The 17,308-nt window shown below is 49.7% G+C and overlaps 7 protein-coding genes across 7 annotated transcripts; 1 reads left to right on the forward strand and 6 right to left on the reverse strand.

Annotated features, from left to right (window-relative positions):
- Positions 1 to 487: 487 nt before the first annotated feature.
- Positions 488 to 2,008, reverse strand: N7455_009706 (uncharacterized protein; the record flags this gene model as incomplete). Its single annotated transcript, XM_040956485.2, has 1 exon — positions 488 to 2,008. One exon carries the CDS (start codon positions 2,006 to 2,008, stop codon positions 488 to 490), a length of 1,521 nt encoding a protein of 506 aa, XP_040813137.1.
- Positions 2,009 to 2,740: 732 nt separating this feature from the next.
- On the reverse strand, positions 2,741 to 3,949 carry N7455_009707 (alternative oxidase; the record flags this gene model as incomplete). The annotated part of the gene is made up of 3 exons (XM_040956396.2): positions 2,741 to 3,278; positions 3,350 to 3,640; positions 3,693 to 3,949. The coding sequence occupies 3 exons, from the start codon at positions 3,947 to 3,949 to the stop codon at positions 2,741 to 2,743; spliced, it is 1,086 nt and encodes a 361-aa protein (XP_040813075.2).
- A 1,576-nt stretch (positions 3,950 to 5,525) lies between these two features.
- Positions 5,526 to 6,142, reverse strand: N7455_009708 (acylphosphatase; the record flags this gene model as incomplete). Its single annotated transcript, XM_040956476.2, has 5 exons — positions 5,526 to 5,705; positions 5,758 to 5,827; positions 5,901 to 5,913; positions 5,987 to 6,017; positions 6,128 to 6,142. The coding sequence occupies 5 exons, from the start codon at positions 6,140 to 6,142 to the stop codon at positions 5,526 to 5,528; spliced, it is 309 nt and encodes a 102-aa protein (XP_040813051.1).
- Positions 6,143 to 6,857: 715 nt separating this feature from the next.
- On the forward strand, positions 6,858 to 8,978 carry N7455_009709 (putative glycerol:H+ symporter (Gup1); the record flags this gene model as incomplete). The annotated part of the gene is made up of 4 exons (XM_065606271.1): positions 6,858 to 7,095; positions 7,164 to 7,231; positions 7,311 to 7,892; positions 7,965 to 8,978. 4 exons carry the CDS (start codon positions 6,858 to 6,860, stop codon positions 8,976 to 8,978), a joined length of 1,902 nt encoding a protein of 633 aa, XP_065460234.1.
- Positions 8,979 to 9,132: 154 nt separating this feature from the next.
- N7455_009710 (putative HIT finger domain protein) lies at positions 9,133 to 10,051 on the reverse strand (the record flags this gene model as incomplete). The annotated part of the gene is made up of 2 exons (XM_065606272.1): positions 9,133 to 9,185; positions 9,298 to 10,051. The coding sequence occupies 2 exons, from the start codon at positions 10,049 to 10,051 to the stop codon at positions 9,133 to 9,135; spliced, it is 807 nt and encodes a 268-aa protein (XP_065460235.1).
- Positions 10,052 to 10,442: 391 nt separating this feature from the next.
- Positions 10,443 to 10,946, reverse strand: N7455_009711 (uncharacterized protein; the record flags this gene model as incomplete). The annotated part of the gene is made up of 3 exons (XM_040956387.2): positions 10,443 to 10,526; positions 10,625 to 10,730; positions 10,813 to 10,946. 3 exons carry the CDS (start codon positions 10,944 to 10,946, stop codon positions 10,443 to 10,445), a joined length of 324 nt encoding a protein of 107 aa, XP_040813161.1.
- A 255-nt stretch (positions 10,947 to 11,201) lies between these two features.
- Positions 11,202 to 17,188, reverse strand: N7455_009712 (dopey family protein; the record flags this gene model as incomplete). Its single annotated transcript, XM_040956379.2, has 7 exons — positions 17,006 to 17,188; positions 16,819 to 16,943; positions 16,611 to 16,760; positions 14,326 to 16,550; positions 14,050 to 14,276; positions 12,523 to 13,994; positions 11,202 to 12,470 (listed from the first exon to the last, which is right to left on the reverse strand). Exons 1-7 carry the CDS (start codon positions 17,094 to 17,096, stop codon positions 11,202 to 11,204), a joined length of 5,559 nt encoding a protein of 1,852 aa, XP_040813171.2. The 5' UTR covers positions 17,097 to 17,188.
- Positions 17,189 to 17,308: the final 120 nt, after the last annotated feature.

Below are 17,308 nucleotides of genomic sequence, written 5' to 3' on the forward strand. Positions count from 1 at the left end.
ACTATACCTGTATGTATAGTATCACCCAACTCCCAATTCTATATTGTACATATATTGTACATCCTGTGCACGAGGGTTGTCGATTAGGTCAAAGCACCAAGTGCTGCACGCGTTAATTAGAAATTAATCCCCAAGGGAGTTAGCTCGTTATCTGTATATTCGGATCAACAACCACATGTCCTAACACGGACTGAACACAACAGTAAGACACCCAGGGGATGAATGTTCAAAGGCTCAATCGGATGATGCATGTACGCGTCTATACAATGAAACACGAGTAATGAGATGTACAATAAATACAATTCCAAAAGAGACCAGCAATCAACAAAATAAAAAAAAATATGCAGAGGCGGGCAGAACAGTCGGCGACAATTCAGGGGTATCGTATCAAGTGCCCAGAAGGATATCAAAGAAAAAAAAAAAAAAAAAGGGAACAATCGAGATGCAAACATGAACTTCCAACACTTTAATACTTCAAACAATGCCCTTAAATCAATCCAGCGCTTGGGGGTCGTCCAGGGTTAGCCGCCTGCCAATCACGCACCAGCTCTTCACGAACAGTTTTGCACCAAGCCAGCAGTGCAGTATCGAACTGCTTCCAAGCGGTAATGCCACTATTCTGTACAACACCCATAACATCAACATCCAGCCGGAGCTCCCACCGGAGTTGTGCAGCTTTTACCCAGAACTGAAGATTCTCAGTCTGCCGGTACGGCTTGGCAATGTCAAGGTGGTAAGCCGTGATCTCACCGAATTGGCGTTTCGACTTCTTAATCGCAAGGTTGTGTAACTGAACCAGGGCACGGCCATCCCGGAACCTATCAAGAAACGCCGTGGGAAGGGAGTCAACAGGAGCCTCCTCAACCGGTGTCCAAGTCGGCAAGGAGTCACCGCCAGGCAACAAGCTGCGCAGGAAGGACTCCTCGCGTGAGCGCTCACGGCCTCTCCAATCACCAGCCGCCCAATCCCAGTTCTGCCGCTCTTGGGCTTCAAGGTCTTCCAGCGCTTTCTCGCGGACTAACATGGTGCGCACAGCCGCAAACCACCCCTGAATCCGTCCACGTTCCTCCTCGCGCAGTCCGCTGGCAAAATGCCGTGCAGCCCATCGCTTCAAAACTTCCAGCACGTCAAAGAGTTCCTTGCGGATCTCCCGTTCGCTCTTTATCGATGCCAAGCGCTCTGGGTTCTCGTGGGTAGTATAGTAGATCTTGGCTGCGCGAATTGCATTTGTAACATCGTCCAGGATGCACATGCCCTGCGCCTCTTCCTTATTCATCGGGGTCGGGACCTGCCCGGATTGATCATCCTCGTTTGTCTCCGGGATATCACCCGGGGAAAGACTTGATCGGAGGATTGGGCGGGGAGGAGGCTCCGCGCCATTTTCAATTGCCTCGATATTGGTCTCTGCTTTATCCAGCGCGAGCGTAAGCTGTCGGCGCAAGAAAATCAGATCTGGCGGAGGGGGGATGTGATGCGTTTTGATGCTGTATGTGCTGACTGTAGGCGGTAGCATCACCTCAGCGTCCTCATCCTCAAATTCACACTCTGCCGGGTCTGCCATATCTGACGGGCTCGTGACCAGGTCGTCATCCATGTGTCGTTGATTGGGGGTGATCAGGACTCGTGGCACATTATTCTTGTTCCTCTTGTCCTTTTCCCACTCGCGGCCCCTCCCGCTCTTCCCGTCCAGTAGGCCCGTCCGGGCAAAATAGTATTGTAAGTGGGCGATACTGCCGAGACTCATGACGCTGTCGCGGTGGCGGGCTGAATCCGAGAACTCCGCACCCAATGCACGGGTATATCCATGGCGACGAGATGATGTTGACACGGACGATCTGGCATCTGCGGAGGTGGCGGAGGAGGTGGAGCGGGAGGACTCGGAGGAAAATGTGCGATCTGGGGAGGAATATGAGGAGATAGCTGGTGTTGCTGGGATAGATGGCGATGGCGAGGAGGCCCGGAGAGGCGCTATCGCCTTAAATTCCATGGAGCGTCGGGGTGCGTCCATGTTGATTGAATTTGCAATGTTCAACGTGGGCTGTTTCACGGGGCCAAATTTTGTGGATCTGCGTCGCGTGAAGATCAATCACTACCACGTTCTCAGTGACGGATATTCTGCGGGGGTGATGTGACGTTGATGGTGAGGCCTAGGCGATCCACAGGCGAGCAACGGCCTTTATATAAATGGATTACTGAAAGGACAGAGAGCTTTAATGAAACCTGCAGGATCGACGGGCGAGAAACTGTTTTTGGGTCAAAAGGGGGGGCTTCGACTAACCGGCACTAAAAGGGGAAGCGGGTCAACTGTCCACATGGGAGTTGAAAGAGATGAGTGTTTTCTTTCCACCAAAAATAAACCAATAAGACCTGCGAGGCCCCCCTTTTTTTTGGCGATTGTCGATTGAAAGTTATGAAGCTACACATTAATGTTCTGTATACTTCCAAGGCCTCGAACATCGGGTCCACGGGTGTGCCTGAATTACCTGGTTGGGTTTAGCTTGTGCCACACGTTCCATGGTTTAACGGGCTTCATGGCTTGCCCGATAACCGTGGAACTTTGGAACCTTCTTTTGGAAGGATGGAAGGATGGAAGATACATGGAGATACATACTACAATAACATACAACAACCTTGAACTTCAACATTGCAAAAAGAGAAGAGATGCTATTCAATTATGACCTTGCTAATGCCCATTTTTCAAACGCCTGTAAAATAAAATAAAAATCTCCTTTTGAATGCCTCAAGGCTTCACCTGTTTCGGTTCAATGACAAAGATATCCTTGCGATCCCAACCCTCTGGCTTCAGGTTATCAATTCCCTTCGTCGGGTGACTTATGCTCGGATCGGTGTACTCAATCTGGTAGGGGTTGGGGTCGAAAGTCTGCTTGAGGTTGGCGAGGGTGTGATTAACCTCACGGTGCTTTGCTTCGTCGGCGCGGACAAACATCAGCAGGTCCTTCATCTTGCGCTGGCCCTCGGGCATCTGCCAGTACTTGATTGCAATCTCGGGTGCATCGAGTTCTTCCCACTGCGGGAGCTTGCCGGCATCGAGTTCCTCAATAGCACGGGTGTAGGTAATAACAGCCTCCTCCTCAAGGTATCCCACAAATCTGTGGCAGATGCGTGGGGAGATTAGGTATGCCAGGAAGAATCCGTTGAAGAAGACACCCTGGGCGGCGATAACCATCAAGCGCATGAACCAGCCTGGCTCAGCCAGTTTCAGGAATGTAAGCAGGTGCATGCGTTCGTTGAATGCTTCTTCGAGCAGGGTTTCGATCCTAGAAGGAATTGGGTTAGCATTGAGGTGATATGTTAGGATTTTGAATCCTGACTTGGGCAATTCACATACCATCCATTGTCTCTCTTCATCTTGCGAAGACTACGGAGATGTCGCAGCATACCGCCCACCATCCCGGGGACGCCGGCCACACTTTCCAAGAAAATGAATCGGTTCATCCATTTGTGCTCCGTCATTTTGAAGATGCCCGATAGTTCCTGACCAGGCTTGGGATGTCTGTATCCCGTTGCTGTGTCCATGCCCCATCGGAAGATGCGTACAGTTCCTAGTGCAACCCAGTCGGACCAATTTGAAGCCTGTCTGTGGGCGATGCGAATATTTCGCATTTGCGACTCGGTGTACCTGGCATAGGGTTAGTGACTGGCTCAGATCGAGGGGTTGTAGATATACTTACACTGGATGGACCCATGCTGTTTGAACTTCCTTGACATTTGGAGTCTTTGGTGGTGGGAAATAATCTGTGATCTGATTCTGGGGTGTTGACGAAATAGCGCGCTTGGATGTGAGGCTGAATGTTGATGTGCGCTTGTTGATCCCACATGTAGAATTCAAAGTTGTTGCTGCAACGCCCGAGTATGTTCGTACAGCAAGGTGCAGGCACTGCGGCTTTCCTGCAGCCCTTAAGGGAGCCCTCACTGATAGAGTATTCATGATGTAACCAAGAGCGAGTTTGAGGTGGGTCACAATTGAAGGTGATAGATGAAGGTGAAGAAGGCGAGGAAGGTTAGGAAGATGGCGAGGTAAAATATTTAGAATGTATAGAAGAAGTTTAAGATGATGTTTTGGTTGTGATTGAAGAGAGATGAAGGTGACAACCCCCAATCTTTAAATCTTTAAATACATAACCTACGCAATCTCTGGGACACGAATAAAACCAGGGGAATTTGCAAAAAAGCCCAAAGAAAAAACCTCGGAAATGCGTAAGTTGAACCCTTGGGAGTTGAAAATGATGGCATTCCGTATACTTCATTGTCCAGGCACTGGACGCTCCCCTTTCCATCAACTTCCCAATATGTCACTCATCCCTCAAGATCATATCAATGTTGCAATGTCTGAACAAGAAGCGAGTATATCAGACTTCCCATTATCCCTGCAACATATTTACACGTTCCATATCACCAATACTACTCTTGTCTCCCCAAACGGTTGAGTCTTTGCTCTGGCAGGTGATATCGGGAGGGACCGGGAACCCCGATGACTCAGCCCGCAATCAGCCCTGAAGCCCAGTCGCCGTTTGCGATGGATCCCGAGAAATATTCGGCGTCAAAGCCCGGAGTTAGTTTGAGGTCATTTTTTTTGGTTTTCGGGATTTTGAAACTGTCTTTCTATCTCACCGGTGAACCAGTTGGTGGCCTGTGAAAAGGGGAAATTCTCTGCCCGTTTCCTGCCGACCAAGGCACATGCATAGTAATTGCGTACCTCAAGTGGTATATTCTTGGCATGAAAGATCTATAATAATAGAGTGATGCGTATATAAAGAGCTCGTCAGGCGTCCTTATCCGCAAGTCAACATTCACCAGCCGTTTTCCACTGCTTTTATTCTTCCTTCTTACTTTTATATTCATCGTCTATCGTCTGCCTATACTCTGCATGCCCATACTCTTTTTCAATGTATGAAAACGCGAAAGAGACAAAGATACTGATATGTCTCTCTTTACCGGTGAGATTTGGAGTACAAGGACGGTTTTTGTCTAGTATTAAGATCCCCACAAAGTGGGTTATAGCATCATTCTCAAAGTAGATGAGTATTACAAATAGGTTGAAGGCTGATGGTTCAGACATTTCTTCTTTTCTATTATCGAGCCTGCTCTCATTGCTAATCCATGAATGTTGCCTGTATCTTTCTGCGCCTTTTGTGACTTTCCATTTTTAACTTTATCTGAATACTTTGCGTGTTGTTTGGCCTATCGACCTCTGCTACAATAGCCAAGCAATCGGACTCCTGCCGTTTGATATGGCTGGAAATTCTTGTATTTTAGAAACTAGTGTCACATGGTCCAAGCCTCCGAGCACTCTGGCCAGTATGGAGTAACGTACTAACGTATTAATAACAAGAATGTCTCACGTATTCCACTTTCTCCCCAAGTCGCTAGGTAGGAGTCATAGCTTTACGGTCAATCATTGAGGAGGGAGCTTTCTCAGCATGATGAAGTAGAAGAACCGATATGAATATAGCCTCGACGCGTGTTCTGATTGATTGCAATAGAGCAAAAAAAAAAGTCAACTCCTAGTTCCCCGGGTTGAACATGGACTCTGCTGTCCGCATCACGGCAAATCCCTCCTCATCATCACGCACGTCCAGGTCCCGTTTCTCCAGCTTCACTACATGGGCCATAGAAGGACCTTTATCGACGCGCTGGAGGAATTTCTTCACTTTTTCGTCGCTGCCTTGGGCCTCGCCTTCGACCTGATAAGATCTAGTAAGCGCTACGTCTGGGAACATGATAAACATCACCCACCCTTCCGCAAGTAGTGTTCCTGACCCAGCCCTTGAGCCCATCGAGCTTAGCACATTTTTGAGTGAAGTCTCTGTAGTGCGTGATAGTCGCTGGTTAATCGATGAACTATGATGTCATCTTATGAGAGGGGGAATGTTTCCTACCGGAAGCCGACACCTAGGAGTTCATGTTAGGAACAGAGTGAATGATGGTATTTGAAGACTGTGAACAAGTCATGAGGTCGACCCACCTTGAACGGTGCCGTGGACTTTGAAAGCAACCTGAAGTAGATAGGATATTAGTAGGGGAAACTTGTGGCTCTCGGTGTGCTGCGGGCTGGCGATGTGTATAGCAATAGGACTGAATGGGGGGCATATAGTAAAGGACATACTCGTATGTTTGACATTCTGGATGACGAATGGTGTTTGGTTGACCAGTTGGAGGATGTAGAGTTGAAGTGTACAAGGTTGATGTCCCTGGAGAACATTGTGGGTGGCCCCAACCTAACGGTTGATATACATTCGTTCTCTTTCAGATAGCCAAGGTTATAAACAGATGCAACCTCAATTTGGAGATATACTATTACTCTATATTTCCTTTCAATCTGATATTTCAAATCTATATATAAGTGCTTCATTTACGAATCTCGGGGCACTCTATTTCGTGTAAGCTACACACCGTTCCCCGGTGATTGGCCCCCGCAAAGTTACATAAATTGCTTACTCCCAAGGGCCAAGCCGCCCCCCGGGGCCGTTTATATCAATTGTACACGAAGGACGGAGTACGGAGTATTGGAAACTAGATCTATGTTATCAACTGGGAGATACATACTTGGGCCTTGGCTGTACTCCGTACTCGATGTGATATTGGCTGTTGCTGATTGGGTCCGCAAAATGATCTACAACCTTGTAAAGGGTAGACAATTCCTCAATTATTTTGATATATAAGATAGAAATCAATTTAATTTTGATTTTACTTCGTAGACTGTAAACCATTAATTCCGTGTCGAGAGAAGATACAGGTGAGGCCACGCGGTCCCTCGGCCCCTGAGTAAACACTGGAATCTCAACCTTCCGACTTCAACTCCTCCAAACCTACGCCGGACATGCCATCGATATAAAATGCCCTCCATTTTCGCCTGGCTTCGGCGGGTCTACTCGCTAGACACCCTTGACACTCGTTTTACCTCCTCCGCAACCCCTGTCCACACCAACACACGACCCTCCAAAGACACCCGCAATGCAATCGCCCAGGGCGCGTCACCTTCGCTTTGGCGCACACCAGAATTCTTTGTTTACTACTTGTTTTTTATTATACTTGTCCCATTGATGTTCAAAACTGTCATCGATGTCTCAAAGGGTGAGTGCAGCAGGCCAGAGAAAGAAAATGCTGGGACTTGAAATTCTGACTGGGGATCAACGTCACAGAAAGCCACCCAACCTACTCCACATACTCTCACCTTCTATCACCCGGTTGGATTCCTGGCCGTAAAGTGGTAAGTGCGAAACACTCGGCGTTCACCTATCCACGTCCACGAGGCCAGCTCCGACTGACATTGTTGCTCCAATGCTTAGGACAACTCCGATGCGCAATATGAAAGCTTCCGCGACAATATTCCTTCCCTTCTACTATTCTTAATCGCCCATCCTTTGGCTCGCCGCATTTATCAGTCGTACGTGAACCGCTCGAATGTCGACACAAAACAATCGAGCCATTCCGTGATTGGTGCGGGGGAGGCCCAACTTGAACAGCGAATGCGCTTCGACTTTTGGTTCGGATTGGTCTTCATAATAGGGCTTCATGGAGTATCCGCTTTCAAAGTGCTGTTAATCCTGTATATCAACTTCCGAATCGGCAAGGATGTTCCTCGTGCCTACGTCCCTACCGCCACATGGATCTTCAACCTCGGCATCTTGTTTGCCAACGAACTAAGCGGTGGTTACTCCCTTGAGGGGATAGCGAAGGTGTTCGCTCCAGGGTCCGGAACCTCGGAAGATGGCGCCACCGTGCTAGTCCAATGGGGTCAGACTCTAGATGACCTCGGGGGACTGATGCCGCGATGGGAGGTCCTTTTCAAGGTCACGGTGTTGCGACTCATCAGTTTCAACATGGATCAACACTGGGGTGCAGACTACCCTGCGGCAAGCCCAATTGAAGTAAGTATTCCCGAGAATGGTCGATGAGCCACCAATCCTCCTCTGACAGTCAAACTTACCGAGTTCTACAAGAAGAAGCAACTAGACCCTGCGACCATCTCTGATCGTGACCGCGTCAAGATTCCCGCAGAACCATCCGCTTTCACATTCCGCAACTACATTGCCTATATGCTCTACTCGCCATTGTATCTGGCCGGTCCGATCTTGACATTCAACGACTACGTATCTCAACAGCGATACACAGCGGCGTCCCTCACTCGATCTCGCATCATGATGTACGCTGTCCGCTGTGGCCTCACTCTGCTCTGCATGGAGCTTATCCTCCACTATATTTATGCAGTAGCAATCTCCAAAGCTGACCCAGACTGGTCCGTTTTCACCCCGGGGCAACTGAGTATGCTTGCCTTCTTCAACCTGCACATAATCTGGCTGAAACTCCTTATCCCCTGGCGATTCTTCCGTCTCTGGGCCCTCCTAGATGGGATTGATCCCCCAGAGAACATGGTCCGCTGCATGTCCAACAACTACTCCGCCTTGGCATTTTGGCGTGGCTGGCACCGCTCCTACAACCGCTGGATCGTCCGTTACATCTACATTCCACTGGGCGGTGGCGGCGGCGGACGGCGGGCACCAGGAGCACCCAAACCAGCTTCGCCTCCTCAGTCCAAGTTCATGGGCAAGTTCCTGCAGATACGCAATTTCCTGCTGGTCTTCACCTTCGTCGCCTTATGGCACGATATCAATCTCCGCCTGCTCATGTGGGGTTGGCTCGTTACTCTCTTCGTTCTACCGGAAGTTTTGGGCGGAATGTTCTTCCCAGCCCACCGCTGGCGCTCCCATCCCACTGCGTACCGTGTCATCTGTGGTATTGGCTCCGTTGGGAATGTCCTTATGATGATAATCGCAAACTTAGTCGGCTTTGCGCTGGGCATAGATGGATTAAAGGATCTACTTGCCAGCCTCACGGGTTCATACTCTGGCCTGGCATACATGGTTTCCTGCTGCGTCGTACTTTTCGTCGGCGTGCAGGTTATGTTTGAGGTTCGCGAAGACGAACTCCGCGCGGGTATCAACTTGAAGTGTTGAGACTTTTCTAAACAATCTTTTTGTTAGCATGTTAGAAAATTGATTTCGCCTAGAGCGAGGCTATAACGAGATGAATATGTATACACTTTTGTTTTAGATGTCACATTAATATTTATACTATTGTACATTTTGTTGGTATCAATTCATAAAGTCATCAGTAGAACAAGGCCAGACCAAGCTCCATCTCAATAATATACACACCAACCCCTTTAAAAGAAAGCACCACACCTCGAGTCCTCATGAACCTTATAGCAATCCAAGCTACAAGTCCTCAAATGACAACTCTTACACCGAATCTTCCCCCAATACCCACACATACAACAAAAATGCCGTCCCGGCCTGCCCGCCGCCAGCGGCTTTGCCCGCGACGCATTATAAGAAAGCGGCGGCTCCGCCAACAACCTCTGCATAAGCCGATCAGAAGGCACAGGCGGCGCATACGAGCGCAGCAGAGGGTCATTATCATATTCCGACTTAATCAGTTTCGGCTTCCGCGCCGGCTCCTCATCCCCATCCGTTTCCACATCCATAGTCTCCCGCGCAGGCGTCGATGTCCCAGTAATCATACCGGACACAGCCGCCGGCCGCTTAACACCTGCTGTACTAGCCGGTGTCGCGCTGCGCGGCACAGCAGCAGCAGTCCTGCCCCCCTTTGCCGCGACGATGCTCGCGCCTCCCGCGCCCTGCATGCCTGCCACACCGCCGCTGCCGGATGCTATTGCTGCTTCTTCGTCGTCGAGGTGGTTCCGGAAGGTCTTTTGGGATTGGAGGATGCGGCGGACGTTAGAGGTGGTTTTTGCTCGTGTGCCGCGTGCGCCGGCTTCGCGGGCTTGTTTCACCGGTGCCGGGATGGCGACGTCGCGCTGGTTCTCGCGGTCTAGTTCGGCGATGTGTCGCGCGATTGCGTTCGCTTGTCGTGAGGAGATGTCGCCGCCCTTGCCTGCGTCGCGGATGCCGCGTTTGCGGCCTAGGGTTGGGGCCATTGCTTGGGTTGGGTCGAAGCCTCGGGTTGGGGCATAGGACCAGCCTGGTGTGGCTGTTGAGGTGTCGGAGACGAGTTCGACACGGAACATTTTGGGAGGATTTGGGGTGTTGGGTGGTTTGGTGTTTTGGTGATGATGCGGAAGTGGATGATGGCTCCCGGGGAGTTTGTTGGAGATAAAAGTGTTTGTCTTGTTTGCAGCGGAGTTTCGGGGGTTGGAAAGAGGACAATGTACAGAGAGCTAATTAGCTACAGATTTAGTTAAACTATTGGGAAAGGAATTGCTGATATTTGAAAAAAAAAAGCTGGAATTAATTTCATGCAAAACAAAAGAAAGGGGAAGAGCTATGCCCTGGCCATCAAAGAAAGTGATTAATGGGCTTCATGTCCAGGGTTGACAGGCTTCATGCACAGAAAACAAAACACACCCAACACCTCGAAGCCATAGTAAATACACATATGAAAACATACTAATCAAGTACTTATTTCTTTTTGTGCAGCTGATCAACTCTGGACTCTAGTTCAGTAATGTATGACTGGAGCTTGATGGTAGCCTTTTGAAGTGCCTATAAAGCAAACAATCAGTTCTGTTAAGATCAAAATGCCAAGAGAAGATAGGGAGGGTCTTCTCCAATACTCAGCAGTTGGGAAGCTATAGACATACCGAAATGTCATCAGACAACATCTCATTGGCGACTCGGTACTCAGCTAGGATGTAATAGTACACCGACGCGCCGGCGGCAACAGATCCAGTCAGGAACCCGAAAACACTATCTGAAGTTAGCAAGAGTGCCTGGAAATCCGTGGGCTTTTGACATTGAATGTCATTAGAAATAGGGGAATTTCTCATACCCTCCTCGGAAAGCTCCAACAGGCTTGCTTGACGGGAGCGGCACGGCGGATTCCCAGCGGGCGCGGGAGGATGAGAAGGAGCGGATGCCGATGCGTCCGCGCAAAGGGAGAAAGATCTTTGTGCCAATAGGCATATTGACAATATTATTTCAAATGTAGAGGGGAGATTTATGGATTGTTTGGTGGAAAGATGGTGGCAAGGGGAGTTGGAAAGTGACGTTGATGAAATGCGGAGGTCCGGGCGGCTCGGAACTTGGAGACCTGAGGCCTTTTTGTATACAAAACACCGTTAAGGGGGACTACACGCAGAAAAAAATATATATATGTTTGGAATTCGCTTGGATATAATATCTAGTAGGAAAACTGAGGTACATGATTTATTGCTTCCCTTAATTGGCCATTGTACTCTCATTAAAGAGATCCGCCAAAAGATCGTCTCGGCACACTGTCTCATCTACGCTGCCCATGCCATACGTACTCTCAAACACATAGATACTCAACCGAGCGAAGAATGGTCGCAGGACCCGCTCAACAATATCGTCCTTGGCTGTCTCTCGGATCCAGTCTGAGATGAGCCATGGCCGCTTAAGACCTCCGCGAGCCGGGGGTTCAATCATCTCGGTGGGGACAGTAGGGGAGCTTGCACCGCGTGGACCGAAAGTCTGAGAAACTTCATCTGCCAGAGCAATGGGTTCCCAACGGTCCGGCGGATAGACTGCGTCAATGGTGTCGGTTATGAAAAGCCACTCAAGGAGCTGGAAGTCGTCTGGGGCGAGGACAAGTAGGACGTCGAGAAGCTTGCACGCTTGAAGCAGCGAGTAAGGGTTGTAGACCTCCGGCTGAGAGCCCTGGGGTACTGCGGAAATGGCTTCTTGCAGTTCCACGTTGATCAGGGGCCAGAATGGCGCCATGGCGGAAGCAGAGGTCTTGAGTGCGACTGCTCGAAGAACCATGAACACCTCCGCCCGAGTGGCAGAAGATGGCGACGAGGCGCTGGTTGCCGCAAGAAGATCTTCCAGTTTCTGAAGCAATGCCGGTAATTCACCAACGAAGTAATCATCGCTAGCGGAAAGCAGGAGTAGCGCGATTCGCCGGAGGTTGAGCTGCGCTTTGCGATCGGCTTCCAATCGGGCTGCAGATGCTCCTACGCCGAACATGATACCCGCTGAGCTTGGTGGTGGAAGGCGGACAAGAAGTTCGGATAGTCGTTCCTTGTCAGCGAGAACCCACTGCCGCAGCAGGTCCATCCAGCTGTTCTTCACCAACTCCAACTGCAATCCAAAGAATCGGGTATCATGGAATGCGTCCGATATGTCCTTCTTCCACATTTTCGCGGCAGCTGGTACTTTTGCCATTTGCTGTAGAAGAACCATGACATTACGGTTGAGATTGTTAGGAAAGAGACGTGACCGGATAAGAGGGCCCACCACATTTGTCGAGACACTAGTAATGGCGGTGTTGATCCGATCTGAATCACCTAGAGTCGTGATAAACGACGGCATCGAGACCGCCAGAATGCTCAGCATGTCATCGGGTCCAGTATGAGAGACCGAGGTACGATCGTGATCCACCGAAGATCTTGCCATAGGCCCAGTGTCGTGGTTGAGGCCTAGGGGCTTGCTGGTAAAGACTGCGGTAAGGAGTCGTAGGAGGACATCCTGCGTTATAATTGTTAGTAACCGTGATAAAACCAGCAGTGAACACACATACTCCAAGTTCCTTTCGCATACGGCGGTCTTCGCCAAATGTTGTATTCTCCAATTTCACCCCCAAAATAGCCGCGAATTCAATCAGACGTGGAAGAATCTGCCGGTGTGGGAACGGATTGCTAAGAACATCGCGCAAGAAAGTTGTGCAGTCCGTCCAAATCTCGTCAAGAACATCATCGTCCAGTGAGCGGGCGTAAGTAACCAAAAAGCTAGCAAGCTCGGACTCGGAGAGATTGGACGTTAACGAGGACTTCCGGCTAGGATCCAAGGCACTAGGATTAGTGCGAGTGTAGATTGCATTGAAGATGGCAGGGATGGTGATTTTGGGGCTTGACCCATCGAGTGTATGGAGGAGATTGAAGATAAGTGACGCTGTCTTGGTGTCAGCCTTGGTCCACATTTCCACCAAGGTCTCAAGGCATTCAAGTGCCTCTGCGGTGAAAAAGTGCTCCAAGATTCGCCGTGAGCGGTTTCTCATTCGCAACGAGGTGTATTGGAACGAGGCCAGAGATTCGAAATCGGGAGGAGCGTCACTGTGATCTCCTGCACCCCACGCCCAGATGGAGAAGCATAAGCGAACAGCATCTTGGAAACAGAGAAGAACGGTCAAGCGGTCGTTGGCGGTATTTGGGCGACCTTGTCCGCCTTCCGAGTTGAATACCCCAGACACCATGTTCCCGAAAAAGCCCTGCGCTTGGTCTGGGCTCTTGACTGTTGGGACGTTGGACTCTTCCACAATGAGACGTTCATGGGCATTTGCGATACAGGTCTCGAGACCAGTCAGAAGAGCAATTGTGACATGCTCGGAACGGTCCTGCGGCCAATCTTCTGTTTGCTGGAAAGACAGCTGAAGTCTGCCATATGATGCTCGAATTTCTCTGCAGAAACACTCCACAAGCATCAATAGGATCTGGAATATGGAACCTGAGTATAGAGGAAGCACCTCACAGAGCAACACTATCCACTTGTCCACAATTTCCCGTGATTTAGGTGAGCTAATTCCCTTTAGCAGACAATCTAGAAGCCGCTCTGGCGGCTGCGGTAGCTGCGGTAGCGATTGTCTCCTGTCTCCTTTGTCACTGGTGAAAGACAAGATCGAAGGACTAGTCAGCCGATCTCGAGAGCTAGCTCGTAAATGTTTTGACCGAGGTGGTGGTGGTGGCGGTGGTAGATATGCTTGCGCAAATCGCACCTTCAATGCAGCAAGGAGTGTGTCGATTAGTGCACCCTGGACCGCAATACTGCCCCCCTCAGAAGACACAAGAAGGCGCTCCACCAAGAAATCATCAATGCCAGACTCCACTAATTCCTCCGGTCTAGGCCCAAGAAGAAGTTGCCGCATGAGCTGGAGTGCGTCCTTATGTAGCCGTTCTCCATCTAGATTAATTTCCACAGGAGCTGGGGATAGTGTGCTGACGATCCGAAGAGATGCCTCGAATATGGCCGAATGAAGGCTTTTGAAATCTGCATTTTCTATCGAAGAATCCATATTAGCAACAATTGTTTCGTGATAAGGTAAATTACCCACCTTCAGGTTTGGACGTTTCAAGGCGCTTCTCATTCCCTAGTACATGGGTAAGAAGTGCGATCCATCCATTGTGCGAAAGCGCGGAGATAATATTCGAGGCTGTCTGCAATAGATAGTCGCACTCCTTGTAGTCATCTGGGGAAATTGAGTATTTGTCTGACTTTTTCTCGCTGATTTCATCAGGTTCAGAAAGCTCATCAAGATTTGAGAGGACCACGTGGAAAACCCTGGTACTATTAGATATGGATTACTCCTTGGGATGAGGAGCCGACTTACTTGTGGATAGATGGCAAGTCTTGCAGCCATAGTTGAACGCTCTGCGAACTATCAGTTGACTCTTGGGAGAGAAGATCAAGGACGATGAAAAGTGGGCGCTCGAGCATAGAGCATTGATAAGAGAACAAGGTCCCTCCAACATCAAGAACTTGCTTTGGCGGCTGTTCGTGTGTGTTGTGATGACTGTGGTTCCACAAAACATAGAATCGCTCAGCTTGTTGCTCCGACGAAAGGTGGCGGGATGCTGCAGTTGACATATTGACCATTATAGCTGCCAAGGACGCCTCAACAAGGTGGTCAACCCAAGAAATTGAGTGCAGCAGCCATAAGCAGCGGACGGCTTCCACGTGAAACTTTGGACTAAGGGGTGATAAGTACCACCAAAGCTGGTTGACAAGAGGAGTAATCAAATCGCAAGCATCCTCATAGCTGACGTAGAAACCAGGAGTCTGAATGAAAAACAGACTCGTCACTGTCGAGGAAATTGTCGATATGACACAGAAGGAGGCGGTTGTTGGCTTGTCTTTTCCTGAACTGATTTGCTGAGAGAGCGCTTCATAGAGTTTTCGGTCTCGTAGAACGCGGGACTTTGGAAGCTTCTTGAGCAAAGTCACAAGCATATCGAGTGGCTCGTGAACAGAAAGGTTGCCATCGCGGCTTCCTAGCGCGGCGATAGCTAGTTCGTGAGCCTCTCGAATGATCATTTCGCCAAGGTTCTTAGGAGGATAGGGAAGAGGTGGAAGCTCCAAGCTATTTTTGCTTTGTTCATAGAAACTGTGGACATTCTTCAAAATATCAGTACCACGGCCCTTTGTGTCGTTGCCAGCGGTCTTCTCAGAGCCTGTCTTTCTCGAGAACGCCCGTTCTGTAAGTAAAGCAGTCAACGATTTGAGAACTTTGTTCAATGCGGCGGTTACAGCCTGTTTATTGGCAGTGCCGTCCTTGGATGAAATCTCTCTCATCTTCACAAGCACTGACAATGTCAGCAGAGGCACATGGATCTGAACCATGTCCTCCTCGCGCACATTGAAATTCTCAATGATGAATTGTGCAAGATCCAAGTCACGCAACACTTGGTCGCTATCACCGTCTACATCAGAAGACCGGTAATCCACCAACCCCAGAAGCTCGGAGAATATCACACCACTTTCAACGCCATCAAAAAAGGCGCCCGCACTGCGGAAAACCTCCTCGAAGTGGCTCTCGGGGGCTGTGGATTCAAATGCCTGAACACTGCGTACAGTGGGCAAGAAAACTGCAGGGACAATGTATCCACCAATTTCCCAACGATCCATTAGCGACAGAGCTATACGAAAGGGTTTGGTTCTTTCAGACGGAGCACTGGGTGCCTGTTTGATCATATCCAGTAGACCAGTAACCAATGGCTGCAAGCCTACCCGGCTGAAGTATTGTGATTGTGTGAGTTCCTTTCCATCAACGGAGGCAGATCGAGTGGTGTCCGATGAAAATTTTCGATCATCCATCGAAGAGCTATCGTTTGGGGAATCTGGGCCTAAGAACCAAGCCCAGAGTCGGCGGTTTAAGCTCATGTCTCGCCGAGTGACCACCCCCACTGCTGCAACCACCAACGTTCGAAGATCACTAGCTGCAATTTTGTTTTGCAAAATCGGAGAGCTGAGTGGAAGGTGGGTGACAAGAAGATCGAGGAAGTTACGTTGGACAAGGAGCTGGTCGTCAGATAATCCCGATGCAACACATCGTATCAAGAGGCCAGGCTCCGGTAGAATCACAGAGTCTGCTGCGGCCAGTATCTCAGGTGGGATGTTCTGCGGATCGTTCCCACCAGCCGTGCTCGGTCGACGATCTGCGATACCTAGCTTCGGGAGGTAGCGGTTCAAATATGCAAGAACTCCAAGCCGTCGACTAGGGTTCGTGATCGACGCGAGAAAGAGGCATTGCCAGAAATACTGCCCAGATGCCCCGGCCTCAGACGTCCTTTGTGTTTCAAGTTGTCCAGCAGCATCTCGCAGTTTATTAAATGTGCGTAGTGTTGGCTCAAAATCATCACTTGTCTCCTCTTCGAGGCCTGGAAGTAGGGCTAGAATGATTGCTTTCAATGCGGGACGGATAGCCCATGGTTCCAGATCAACGATATACCCCTCCACCAAGGACAGAAACAATGGGCGGACAGTAAGAGAAGCGAACGTCAATGTTGGCGCAAGGCCGGGGAGATACAAAGGCAGGTCGTGCGATAATCCCTCGAGCTGGTTGTAAACAGATGCATCAGTAAACACACTGTCAGCTTTTCAGGTGGCTACCCTTACCTTTATCAATCCAAATATGTACGTGTAGACTTCGAGGGTCTTCTGGTGCACGCCTGATGGCAACGATGGATTCAAGCACTGGGCGAGTCGCTTCGACACTAGCACTTTATGGGGGACGACGGGCTGATCGGGTGGGTGGGATTGGAGCGCCTAATGGGTGATCATCAGTGATGCTGCAGAATATCGCTACTAAGTCGAGCAAGCTCACCTTTAACAGGCGACCGAGGAACGAGATATAGTCGGCCCATTCTTGGAGAGCGTTGTCAAACAGCGAAAGCGCTCGTTCAACACTAGACGCATATCGGCGATAGTTCTTGTCTTTTTTGAGGGACCCTGCAATCACCAGATATGATCAGACACAATTCTCTCGTGTAATTCTTGGGGTGGGCACATACCTTCCTTGCCTTGTAGACGGGAGCGCGTCAAGGAGCTCTCGGAGCTTGCGGGGGAGTTCGACCTCGGAAATGCACTGGGATCAAGGCTCATGGTGCCAACGACGAACGTAAAATTGATGTGAAAGCTTTGAACTACCCTCCGTCATATTTAGGACATCGAAGATGACCCTGTGGGAAAGGGAGGTCGCGGTTGAATGTTGACCAAAAGCCACGCAACACAGGCGGCCACGTTCAATTGTTTTGTTCCGCCTTGGGGTAGCTCCGACTCGCCGACGTCAACGTCCAGCAACTATCAAATCCACA

Source organism: Penicillium solitum (genome assembly GCF_028829755.1).
Source record: "Penicillium solitum strain IBT 25940 chromosome Unknown utg000008l_segment0_segment0, whole genome shotgun sequence".
Taxonomy (NCBI): Eukaryota; Fungi; Ascomycota; class Eurotiomycetes; order Eurotiales; family Aspergillaceae; genus Penicillium; species Penicillium solitum.